The sequence below is a fragment of the Bos grunniens genome, chromosome 12, assembly GCF_055505025.1.
Source record: "Bos grunniens cultivar Pamir isolate PY7600 chromosome 12, Bosgru_T2T1.0, whole genome shotgun sequence".
NCBI lineage: Eukaryota > Metazoa > Chordata > Mammalia > Artiodactyla > Bovidae > Bos > Bos grunniens.
In genome coordinates this window covers 71,221,681-71,235,627 of record NC_141176.1, presented here as the reverse complement: position 1 = coordinate 71,235,627, position 13,947 = coordinate 71,221,681, and the positions used below count along the sequence as shown (strand labels likewise).

Below are 13,947 nucleotides of genomic sequence, written 5' to 3'. Positions count from 1 at the left end.
AATTCTGCACCACCAAACCAGCTCTCCAACAAATACTAAAGGATATTCTCTAGATAGGAAACACAAAAACAGTGTATAAGTTCGAACCCAAAACAATAAAGTAAATGGCAATGGGGTCATACTTATCAGTAATTACCTTAAACGTAAATGGGCTGAATGCCCCAACCAAAAGACAAAGACTGGCTGAATGGATACAAAAACAAGACCCCTACATATGTTGTCTGCAAGAGACCCACCTCAAAACAGGGTACACATACAGACGGAAAGTGAAGGGCTGGAAAAAGATTTTCCATGCTAATAGGGACCAAAAGAATGCAGGAGTAGCAATACTCATATTAGATAAAATAGACTTTAAAAGAAAGGCTGTGAAAAGAGACAAAGAAGGTCACTACATCATGACCAAAGGATCAATCCAAGAAGATATAACAATTATAAATATATATGCACCCAACACGGGAGCACCGCAGTAAGTAAGACAAATGCTAACAAGTATGAAAGGAGAAATTAACAATAACACAATAATAGTGGGAGACTTTAATACCCCACTCACACCTATAGATACATCAACTAAACAGAAAATTAACAAGGAAACACAAACTTTAAACGATACAATAGACCAGTTAGACCTAATTGATATCTATAGGACATTTCATCCCAAAACAATGAATTTCACCTTTTTCTCAAGCGCACATGGAACCTTCTCCAGGATAGATCACATCCTGGGCCATAAAGCTAGCCTTGGTAAATTCAAAAAAAATAGAAATCATTCCAAGCATCTTTTTTGACCACAATGCAGTAAGATTAGATTTCAATTACAGGAGAAAAACGATTAAAAATTCCAAAATATGCAGGCTGAACAACACGCTGCTGAATAACCAACAAATCACAGAAAAAATCAAAAAAGAAATCAAAATTTGCATAGAAATGAATGAAAATGAAACTACAACATCCCAAAACCTGTGGGACACGGTAAAAGCAGTCCTAAGGGGAAAATTCATAGCAATACAGGCACACCTCAAGAAACAAGAAAAAAGCCAAATAAATAACCTAACTCTACACCTAAAGCAACTAGAAAAGGAAGAAATGAAGAACCCCAGGGTTAGTAGAAGGAAAGAAATCTTAAAAATTAGAGCAGAAATAAATGCAAAAGAAACAAAAGAGACCATAGCAAAAATCAACAAAACCAAAAGCTGGTTCTTTGAAAGGATAAATAAAATTGACAAACCATTAGCCAGACTCATCAAGAAACAAAGGGAGAAAAATCAAATCAATAAAATTAGAAATGCAAATGGAGAGATCACAACAGACAACACAGAAATACAAAGGATCATGAGACTACTATCAACAATTATATGCCAATAAAATGGACAACGTGGAAGAAATGGACAAATTCTTAGAAAAGTACAACTTTCCAAAACTGGACCAGGAAGAAATAGAAAATCTTAACAGACCCATCACAAGCACGGACATTGAAACTGTAATAAAAAATCTTCCAGCAAACAAAAGCCCAGGTCCAAATGGCTTCACAGCTGAATTCTACCAAAAATTTAGAGAAGAGCTAACACCTATCCTGCTCAAACTCTTCCGGAAAATTGCAGAGGAAGGTAAACTTCCAAACTCATTCTATGAGGCCACCATCACCCTAATACCAAAACCTGACAAAGATCCCACAAAAAAAGAAAACTACAGGCCAATATCACTGATGAACATAGATGCAAAAATCCTTAACAAAATTCTAGCAATCAGAATCCAACAACACATTAAAAAGATCATACACCATGACCAAGTGGGCTTTATCCCAGGGATGCAAGGATTCTTCAGTATCCACAAATCAATCAATGTAATACACCACATTAACAAATTGAAAAATAAAAACCATATGATTATCTCAATAGATGCAGAGAAAGCCTTTGACAAAATTCAACATCCATTTATGATAAGAACTCTCCAGAAAGCAGGAATAGAAGGAACATACCTCAACATAATAAAAGCTATATGTGACAAATCCACAGCAAACATTATCCTCAATGGTGAAAAATTGAAAGCATTTCCTCTAAAGTCAGGAACAAGACAAGGGTGCCCACTTTCACCATTACTATTCAACATAGTTTTGGAAGTTTTGGCCACAGCAATCAGAGCAGAAAAAGAAATAAAAGGAATCCAAATTGGAAAAGAAGAAGTAAAACTCTATTTGCAGATGACATGATCCTCTACATAGAAAACCCTAAAGACTCCACCAGAAAATTACTAGAACTAATCAATGACTATAGTAAAGTTTCAGGATATAAAATCAACACACAGAAATCCCTTGCATTCCTGTATACTAATAATGAGAAAACAGAAAGAGAAATTAAGGAAACAATTCCATTCACCATTGCAACGGAAAGAATAAAATACTTAGGAATATATCTACCTAAAGAAACTAAAGACCTATATATAGAAAACTATAAAACACTGGTGAAAGAAATCAAAGAGGACACTAATAGATGGAGAAATATACCATGTGCATGGATTGGAAGAATCAATATAGTGAAAATGAGTATACTACCCAAAGCAATTTATAGATTCAATGCAATCCCTATCAAGCTACCAACAGTATTCTTCACAGAGCTAGAACAAATAATTTCACAATTTGTATGGAAATACAAAAAACCTCGAATAGCCAAAGCGATCTTGAGAAAGAAGAATGGAACTGGAGGAATCAACCTACCTGACTTCAGGCTCTACTACAAAGCCACAGTCACCAAGACAGTATGGTACTGGCACAAAGACAGAAATATAGATCAATGGAACAAAATAGAAAACCCAGAGATAAATCCACGCACATATGGACACCTTATCTTTGACAAAGGAGGCAAGAATATACAATGGATTAAAAACAATCTCTTTAACAAGTGGTGCTGGGAAAACTGGTCAACCACTTGTAAAAGAATGAAACTAGAACACTTTCTAACACCATACATAAAAATAAACTCAAAATGGATTAAAGATCTAAACATAAGACCAGAAACTATAAAACTCCTAGAGGACAACATAGGCAAAACACTCTCTGACATACATCACAGCAGGATCCTCTATGACCCACCTCCCAGAATATTGGAAATAAAAGCAAAAATAAACAAATGGGACCTAATTAACCTAAAAGCTTCTGCACATCAAAGGAAACTATTAGCAAGGTGAAAAGACAGCCTTCAGAATGGGAGAAAATAATAGCAAATGAAGCAATGGACAAACAACTAATCTCAAAAATATACAAGCAACTCCTACAGCTCAACTCCAGAAAAATAAAGGACCCAATCAAAAAATGGGCCAAAGAACTAAATAGACATTTCTCCAAAGAAGACATACAGATGGCTAACAAACACATGAAAAGATGCTCAACATCACTCATTATCAGAGAAATGCAAATCAAGACCACTATGAGGTACCATTTCACACCAGTCAGAATGGCTGCCATCTAAAAGTCTACAAATAATAAATGCTGGAGAGGGTGTGGAGAAAAGGGAACCCTCTTACACTGTTGGTGGGAATGCAAACTAGTACAGCCATTATGGAGAACAGTGTGGAGATTCCTTAAAAAACTGGAAATAGAACTGCCTTATGACCCAGCAATCCCACTGCTGGGCATACACACTGAGGAAACCAGAAGGGAAAGAGACACGTGTACCCCAATGTTCATCGCAGCACTGTTTATAACAGCCAGGACATGGAAGCAACCTAGATGTCCATCAGCAGATGAATGGATAAGAAAGCGGTGGTACATATACACAATGGAGTATTACTCAGCCATTAAAAAGAATTCATTTAAATCAGTTCTAATGAGGTGGGTGAAACTGGATCCTATTATACAGAGTGAAGTAAGCCAGAAGGAAAAACACCAATACAGTATACTAACGCATATATATGGAATTTAGAAAGATGATAACAATAACCCTGTGTACGAGACAGCAAAAGAGACACTGATGTATGGAACAGTCTTATGGACTCTGTGGGAGAGGGAGAGGGTGGGAAGATTTGGGAGAATTGCATTGAAACATGTAAAATATCATGTATGAAACGAGATGCAAGTCTAGGTTCAATGCACGATACTGGATGCTTGGGGCTAGTGCACTGGGACGACCCAGAGGGATGGTATGGGGAGGGAGGAGGGAGGAGGGTTCAGGATGGGGAACACATGTATACCTGTGATGGATTCATTTTGATATTTGGCAAAACTAATACAATTATGTAAAGTTTAAAAATAAAATAAAATTAAAAAAAAAAGAAGAAGAAGTTGAAACATTTCCCCATTTCCCTTTGGGACTGTTAGTCCATAAGTTGTGTCCATGTCTTTGAGACCCCACAGACTGTGACTCTATATATGGACATCACCAGATGGTCAATACTGAAATCAGATTGATTATATCCTTTGCAGCCAGCTCTTTGGTGTAGAAGAAGCTCTATATAGTCAGCAAAAGCAAGACCAGGAACTGAATGTGGCTCATATCATGAGTTCCTAATTGCAAAATTCAGACTTAAATTGAAGAAAGTAGGGAAAACCACTAGACCATTCAGGTATGACCTGAATCAAATCCTTTATGATTATACAGTGGAAGTGACAAGGGATTAGATCTGATTAGATTAGATTAGATCTGATTAGATTAGATCTGATTAGATCTGATATAAAGAGTGCATGAAAAACTATGGACAGAGGTTCATAACACTGTACAGGAGGTGGTGACTAAAACCATCCCCAAGAAAAAGAAATGCAACAAGGCAAAATGGTTGTCTAAGGAGGCTTGACAAATAGATGGGAAAAGAAGAGAAGCCAAAAGCAAAAGGAGATAAGAAAAGATACATGCATCTGAATGCAGAGTTCCAAAGAATAGCAAGAAGAGATTTTAAAAAGTCTTATGAAGTGAACAGTGCAAATAAACAGAGGAAAACAATAGGATGGGAAAGACTAGGGATCCCTTTAAGAAAATTAGAGATACCAAGGGAACATTTCGTGCAAAGATGGGCACAATAAATGACAGAAATAGTAGGGACCTAACAGAAGCAGAAGATATTAAGAAGAGGTGGCAAGAATACACAGAACTGTGGGGAAAAAGTCTTAAGGACCAAGAATAGCACGATGGTGTGATCACTTACCTGGAGCCAGACATCCTGAGTGTGAAGTCACATAGGCCTTAGAAAGCATTACTATGAACAAAACTGGTGGATATGATGGAATTCCAGCTGAGCTATTTCAAATCCTAAAAGATGATGCTGTGAAAGTGCTGCACTCAATATGCCAGCAAATTTGGAAAACTCAGCAGCGACCACAGGACTGGAAAAAGTCAGGTCTCATTCCAGTCTCAAAGAAGGACAATGCCAAATAATGCTCAAATAACTGCACAATTGCATTCATTTCACATGCTAGCAAGGTAATGCTCAAAATCCTTCAAGCTACACTTCAATAGTACATGAACTGGGAACTTTCAGATGTACAAGCTATATTTAGAAAAGGCAGAGGAACCAGAGATCAAATGGCCAACATCCAGTGGATCACAGAAAAAGCAAGATAATTCCAGAAAACATCTACTTCTGCTTCAGTGACTATGCCAGATCCTTTGATTGTGTGGATCACAACAAACTGTGGAAAATTCTTCAAGAGATGGGAATACCAGACTACCTTACCTGCCTCCTGAGAAACCTGTATGGAGGTCAAGAAGCAACAGTTAGAACTGGACACAGAACAAGGGACTGATTCCAAATTAGGAAAGGAGTGCCTCAAGACTGTATATCATCACACTGCTTATTTAATTATATTCAGAGTACATCATATGAAATGCCAGGCTGGATGAAGCACAAGATGGAATCAAGATTGCTTGGAGAAATATCAATAACCTAAGGTATGTAGATAACACCACCCTTATGGCAGAAAATGAAGAGGAACTAAAGAGCCTCTTGATAAAGGGAAGAGGAGAGAGAAAAAAATTAAAACTTTTTCACTTAAACTAGAGGCTTAACACTCAACATTCAAAAAACAAAGATCATGGCACCTGGCCCCATCACTTTACAGCAAATAGATAGGGAAACTATGGAAACAGTGACACACTTTATTTTCTTGGGCTCCAAAATCACCATGGACGGTGACTGCAACCATGAAATTAAAAGACGCTTGCTCCTTGGAAGAAAAGCTATGACATACCTAGGTAGTGTATTTAAAAGAAGAGATTTAACTTTGACAACAAAGGTCCGCCTAGCCAAAGCTATGGTTTTTCTAGTAGTCACGTATGGATGTGACTGTTGGGGGCATAAAGAAAGCTGAGCACTGAAAAATTGATGCTTTTCAACTGTGGTGTTGGAGAAGACTCTCAAGAGTCCCTTGGACTGCAATAAGATCAAACCAGTCAATCCTAAAGGAAATCAGTCCTGAATATTCATTGAAAGGACTGATGCTGAAGCTGAAACTCCAAAACTTTGGCCACCTGATGCAAAGAACTGACTCATTGGAAAAGAACCTGATGCTGGTAAAGATTGAAGGAGGGAGGAGAAGGGGACAATAGAGGATGAGATGGTTGGATGGCATCACTGACTCAATGGACATGAGTTTGAGTAAGCTCAGGGAGTTGGTAATGGACTGGAAACCTGGTGTGCTGCAGTCCATGGGGTCACAAAGAGTCAGGCACAAGTGAATGACTGAAGAGCAATAAAAATACTGTCTTCCATAACGGCTGTATTTGTTTACATTTGCACCAACAGTGCAACAGGGTTCCCTTTTCTCCACACCCTCTCTAGCATTTATTGTTTGTGGACTTTTGGATGATTGCCATTCTGACCAACGTGAGATGACACCTCATTGTGGTTTTGATTTGCCTTTCTCTAATAATGACCAAGGGTGAGCATCTTTCCATATGCTTATTAGCCATTTATATATCTTCTTTGGATAAATGTCTGTTTAGATCTTCAGTCCACTTTTTGATTAGGTTGTTTGCTTTTTTGGTATTGAGCTACATGAGCTGCTTGTATATATTGGAGATTAATTCTTGGTCAGTTGTTCTAGTTCAAAGGATTTGAGCATACCCTTGCTAGAATATGAAATGAGTGCAATAGTACCATAGTTTGAACATTCTTTAGCATTGCCCTTCTTTGGGATTGGAATTAAAACTAATCCCATGGGACACAATCTATTATAATGCAGTTGCAAAAAAAGAAAGGAAAGGAAAATACTTCCAGAACACAGAATTTGATTTTATAATAGCTTTGTACTCAACAACCTCTTAATAAATTTCCACTCAAAGTGTACTTGGAAGCTTGTCATCTTTTTTCCTATATATTAGAGTTTCACCTGAGGGAGAAATTTCTGAAGATTAATCCTGGTTACCAAGAGTGAAAAACAAACAAACAAACATTCAGCAGATCACAGTTTTATGCCAACATTATTTATGAAGAAAACATCATTGCTTATGTTCAGACTACTGTCAAAACATTTGTAACATGCTTCTAAAAGGCCCAGAGAGAAGTGTGTGTAGAGATTACCAAGGGCAACAGTGAAAGTGCTGGCTTCCCTCTTCTTTCCCCAACACACTTTGTGACATTAGCTTTAGCACCCAGACTGTCCCTGGTGGCCCAAGAAAGCATTTCAGTATCATCAAGAGTCTGGATACTGAGCTGAGTTTGCTGTAACCTTAGAGATGATTGTTGTTTTTTTTTTTAAAAAATCAGTTTTATTTCCTAAATTCCTCTCATATTCCCACTGGTGTGACTTCATTTTGAAAACATTCCATCTTTAAATTCCAGAACAGTATTTAGAAATTTTTTGAAAATAAGGGCAACAACTTATGTAATTGACTATGAAATACACCACAGGACTACACTTATAAGTGTCTGTGTTGTCTGTACATATGAATTGAGATCTCCAGTCTACAGCTGTATTAAATTTTGGATCTGTATCTTTTCTATAATGAATCATAGAATACTGACATGACATTAAAAAAAAATCAATCCATTGTCTTCAATTATTTAAGTTTTCAAATACCTTGAAAACAGGGACTTTTTCTCTAGTGCTTGAGTCCACAAATAACAACTAGTAGATGACCAATAGAGTGACAAGGTCCCCCACTTCTTATATGTTAAAACCTGAGGCCAAGAGAAAAAAAGTGACTGGCATAGCTCTTCCAAAGCTATGTTTCAGTACAACTGGGATGTCACAGCATCTTCACCTACATCCCAACTCTCTGTCCAATCAGTTCAGTTCAGTCGATCAGTGGTGTCCGACTCTTTGCGACCCCATGAATTGCAGCACGCCAGGCTTCCCTGTCCATCACCAACTCCCGGAGTTCACTCAGACTCACATCCATCGAGTCGGTGATGCCATCCAGTCATCTCATCCTCTGTCGTCCCCTTCTCCTCCTGCCCCCAATCCCTCCCAGCATCAGAGTCTTTTCCAATAAGTCAACTCTTCGCATGAGGTGGCCAAAGTATTGGAGTTTCAGCTTCAACATCAGTCCTTCCAAAGAAATCCCAGGACTGCTCTCCTTTAGAATGATCTAGTTGGATCTCCTTGTAGTCCAAGGGACTCTCAAGAGTCTTCTTCAACACCACAGTTCAAAAGCATCAATTCTTCTGCACTCAGCCTTCTTCACAGTCCAACTCTCACATCCATACATGACCACTGGAAAAACCATAGCCTTGACTAGACGGACCTTTATTGGCAAAGTAATGTCTCTGCTTTTGAATATGCTATCTAGGTTGGTCATAACTTTCCTTCCAAGGAGTAAGCGTCTTTTAATTTCATGGCTGCAATCACCATCTGCAGTGATTTTGGAGCCCAAAAAAACAAAATCTGACACTGTTTCCACTGTTTCCCCATCTATTTCCCATGAAGTGGTGGGACCAGATGCCATGATCTTAGTTTTCCAAAAGCTGAGCTTTTAGCCAACTTTTTCACTCTCCTCTTTCACTTTCATCAAGAGGCTTTTTAGTTCCTCTTCACTTTCTGCCATAAGAGTGGTGTCATCTGCATATCTGAGGTTATTGATATTTCTCCCGGCAATCTTGATTCCAGCTTGTGCTTCTTCCAGTCCAGTGTTTCTCATGATGTATGCTGCATATAAGTTAAACAAGCAGGGTGACAATATACAGCCTTGGCATACTCTTTTTCCTATTTGGAACCAGTCTGTTGTTCCATGTCCAGTTCTAACTGTTGCTTCCTGACCTGCATATAGGTTTCTCAAGAGGCAGGTCAGGTGCTCTGGTATTCCCATCTCTTTCAGAATTTTCCACAGTTTCTTGTGATCCACACAGTCAAAGGCTTTGGCATAGTCAATAAAGCATAAATAGATGTTTTTCTGGAACTCTCTTGCTTTTTCAATGATCCAGCAGATGTTGGCAATTTGATCTCTTGTTCCTCTGCCTTTTCTAAAACCAGCTTGAACATCTGGAAGTTCACGGTTCACATGTTGCTGAAGCCTGGCTTGGAGAACTTTGAGCATTACTTTACTAGTATGTGAGATGAGTGCAATTGTGCAATAGTTTAAGCCTTCTTTGGCATTGCTTTTCTTTGGGATTGGAATGAAAACTGACCTTTTCCAGTCCTGTGGCCACTGCTGAGTTTTCCAAATTTGCTGGCATATTGAGTGCAGCACTTCACAGCATCATCTTTCAGGATTTGAAATAGCTCAACTAAATGTCTACTGATGTTTTAAAATGGATGAATTCCTTCTCTTTACTTCATAAAGGCTTAAGTTTGTTAGGTAAAACTATTATCAGATATAAAATATTTAACCCACATAATTTCTTAAAGCATAAATAACCCCCAGGGAAATGTACTAGATGTTTAACAGTTTCAGTTCCTTGATTGACAGACAACAGAACTTGGAAGCTTGAATAGTCTGGATCTATGAACTACAACTTCCAAAGAACCACTATATGTGGTTTGCTCTTCATGCTATCACATACAAGTAAGAAAGTCCACCATAAATAACTTATTACAAATTCTACTTTTGAAAATAAACAATAAAAGGGAGTTTAATTTAACCCATCACTAAAAGAGCAAATAAATAATTTTTGGCCCCTAAACCTTTTGGGCAAACTAGGCCTGTCTTTGCAGTACTTATTTGGGCTTCTATTTTCTTGAAGGAATGAAGTCCTGCTAAGAGATACAAGGAGAAGGAGGCAAGATAAACACTAGTCTGCCAGCTGCTCTAAGATGAGCAACCTCAAAGATTTAAACTTGGTCCCAAATCCTTGAAAAATGAATGAATCAGCATGTGGAGAAGCCTACAGGTCTTGAACATGAAGAGCCTAGTTAACTGTGGTCATGAGCACTCAGAAGCTGTGATGAAAGAAATCCAGTCCCACTTAATGCTCCAAACTTTATGATTGTAGTTTTCACATTAACTGATAAAGTGGAACAAGTTCACAGCCGTAATAGCATAGACTCCTCCAATCACTTTCTGTCTACAGTTTCATAGTAAGACAAGATCTGTATGGGCCTTTGCAGGTTATTATACTGTGTTTTACCCAGTGCCTGAACTGCTGAATAAATCTGCACAGGATACTACCCTAAACAGTCTTATTTAATTCTCACAAAAGTCTTATGAAACAAGGAGGGCATCCATTATTCCCATCTCACAGAAGACAAAGTTCCCAGACACCATGTAGTCCTCATCACTAAGGTTCATTAGGCACCGACCATGTGCTAAGCCCTCTGAATGTATTAACCTGTTTAATTTCCATGGTATTGTGATATGGTAGATATGAACAGCATCTCTATTTTACAGGTAAGAAAACTAAGACACAGAGATTAACACATAAGTATTAACATAACTACAATCAGCTATCACAATTAGGAACTAGCACCAGGACTGAACCTAGGAAGGTGGCTCCAGAGTCCATACTTATATCATGACAATATCATGCCTTGGTATTTGACTGCCCAAGTAGTATGCACTTGCTTTGGGCTTCATCACACAACTAGTTGATGGCCAGTCCAAGACTACTTCCATCCTCCCTCCAGCCCACCTCCATACCTCAGCAGGTCCTGTCAATCATCACCTGCAAAAACAAAGCTGCCCTGTGCCTCAGCACAAGTTTAATTAACTGGACAGAGTGAGCATGTCCAATTAACTGATGAACTAACTCTTCATAGAAACCCAAGTCAGGAGGATATCTTCCAAAAGACAAGTGAAAGGCCTCAAGGTGGAGGCATCAAGCACTGGTAAACCTCCAGGGACTCTCATATTGGAAACTTACTATTGAAGATTCACCTGTTAGGTAACACAAAGCCTCTTATATGTAATTGGAAGCCATTACCTTATTAGGAAAACCTCATAGTTGGTTTTAGAACCAACTATGCCATAGAACATGCCAGAGCTGTGTGATTCCAGGAATGAAAGGGCAATGAAAGAAAGAAACATACAGCCTGTGTCCTATAGGGAGATTACTTGTAAGAAGTTTCTTCATATGGGACAACCTAACAAGGCTATTTAAGAGTCCATCTTTTAGCAACTAGTCAAGGACATTTAAATATGTTTACATCAAATATTTCTGCTTTATTGACTATGCCAAAGCCTTTGACTGTGTGGATCACAATAAACTGTGGAAAATTCTGGAAGAGATGTATGTAAGTCAGGAAGCAACAGTTAGAACTGGACATGGAACAACAGTGTGGTTCCAAATAGGAAAAGGAGTATGTCAAGGCTGTATATTGTCACCTGCTTATTTAACTTCTATGCAGAGTACATCATGAGAAACACTGGGCTGGATGAAAAACAAGCTGGAATCAAGGTTGCCGGGAGAAATATCAATAACCTCAGATAGGCAGATGACACCACCCTTATGGCAGAAAGTGAAGAAGAACTAAAGAGACTCTTGATGAAAGTGAAAGAGGAGAGTGAAAAAGTTGGCTTAAAGCTCAACATTCAGAAAACTAAGATCACGGCATCCAGTCCCATCACTTAATGGGGAATAGATGGGGAAACAGTGGCTGACTTTATTTTTCTGGGCTTCAAAATCACTGCAGATGGTAATTGCAGCCATGAAATTAAAAGACACTTTCTCCTTGGAAGGAAAGTTATGACCAACCTAGACAGCATATTAAAAAGCAGAGACATTACTTTGTCAACAGAGGTCCATCTAGTCAAGGCTATGGTTTTTCCAGTGGTCATGTATGGATGTGAGACTTGGACTATAAAGAAAACTGAGCGCCAAAGAATTGATGATTTTGAACTGTGGTGTTGGAGAAGACTCTTGAGAGTCCCTTGGACTGCAAGGAGATCCAACCAGTCCATTCTGAAGGAGATCAGCCCTGGGTGTTCATTGGAAGGACTGATGCCGAAGCTGAAACTCCAATACTTTGGCCACCTCATGCAAAGAACTAACTCATTGAAAAAGACCCTGATGCTGGGAAAGATTGAGGGCAGGAGGAGAAGGGGACAATAGAGGATGAGATGGTCAGATGGCATCACCAACTTGATGGACATGGGTTTGGGTGGACTCCAGGAGTTGGTGATGGACATGGAGGCCTGGCATGCTGTGGTTCATGGGGTCACAAGGAGTTGGACATTACTGAATGACTGAACAGAACTGAACATCAAATATATGTTTTCCTCTTACACTGTTGGTGGGAATGCAAACTAGTACAGCCCCTATGGAGAACAGTGTGGAGATTCCTTAAAAAACTGGAAATAGAATTGCCATATGACCCAGCAATCCCACTTCTGGGCATACACACTGAGGAAACCAGAATGGAAAGAGACACATGCACCCCAATGTTCATTATAGCACTGTTTACAATACCTAGGACATGAAAGCAACTTAGATGTCCATTGACAGACAAATGGATAAGGAAGTTGTGATACATATACACAGTGGACTATTACTCAGCTCTAAAAAAAAATGCATTTGAGTCAGTTCTAATGAGGTAGATGAAACTGGAGCCTATTATACAGAATGAAGTAGGTCGAAAAAAGAAACACCAATACAGTATATTAATGCATATATATGGAATTCAGAAAGACGATAATGATGAACCTATGTGCAAGGCAGCAAAAGAGACATAGATGTAAAGAACAGGCTCTTGGACTATGTGGGAGAAGGCAAGGGTGGGATCATCTGAGAAAATAGAATTGAAACACATATATTACCATATGTAAAACAGATGACCTGTGCAAGTTCGATGAATGAAGCAGGGCACTCAAGCCAGTACTCTGGGACAACCCTGAGGGATGGAGTGGAGAGGGAGGTTGGAGGGGGTTCAGGATGAAGGGACAATTGTGCACTCATGGCTGATTCATGTTGATGTATGGCAAGACCACCACAATATTGTAAATTAATTATCCTCCAATTAAAATACATTTTTAAAACAAATATATCGTGTTTCATAAGCCACACAATAAATGGATTCCTAAATCATTCTGCTAAGTGAACATTCATTTACCTTCCCCCACGCACATAAATAAAAAGCTTATATGCTCCTATATTCAAATTTTCTCTAGTAAGAGAAAAATATCGGTGAAGACTTTTGTAGAAAATGAATCAATACACACAGTAATCTATTCCAAGCATCTGTTCCATTTTCAAATACCAGAACATGGCAAAGCACTAGCTGTGTTAAGACATATTTACTGAGAAACTTGGTGTCTGACTTACCCGCTGGATTTCTATCAAAGAACAATACCGGAACTCTCAAAATGGTCTTCAACATTTTGTTGTGCAAAGTTTGTGAAGAATTAACAAAGATGTACAATGCCAACAGAGATCTTGTGACACCAAAAATGAGAGTAGATACAGTTAAACCTGAAATAAAGAAATGTCACTTATAACACAAAATTTCTGCCTTTTTTTCAATAATACTGAAGTACAGCAGGTAGTCTGTAAATATATTATGTATTTTCCTCTATAAAAAGAACTTACATATAAATTTTAATATATAGAATGTGAAATAAATGTTTAGATACATATATAGAATGGATTCTGTAA

At 38.4% G+C, this 13,947-nt stretch overlaps 1 protein-coding gene across 1 annotated transcript in view; it reads right to left on the bottom strand.

Annotated features, from left to right (window-relative positions):
• LOC147361871 (ATP-binding cassette sub-family C member 4-like) overlaps positions 1-13,947 on the bottom strand; it is a 448,560-nt gene that overhangs the window by 128,956 nt on the left and 305,657 nt on the right. The window contains exon 28 of the mRNA XM_086328628.1: positions 13,618-13,764. Coding sequence (XP_086184754.1) covers positions 13,618-13,764 — 147 coding nt within the window. The remainder of the gene's footprint in view (positions 1-13,617; positions 13,765-13,947) is intronic.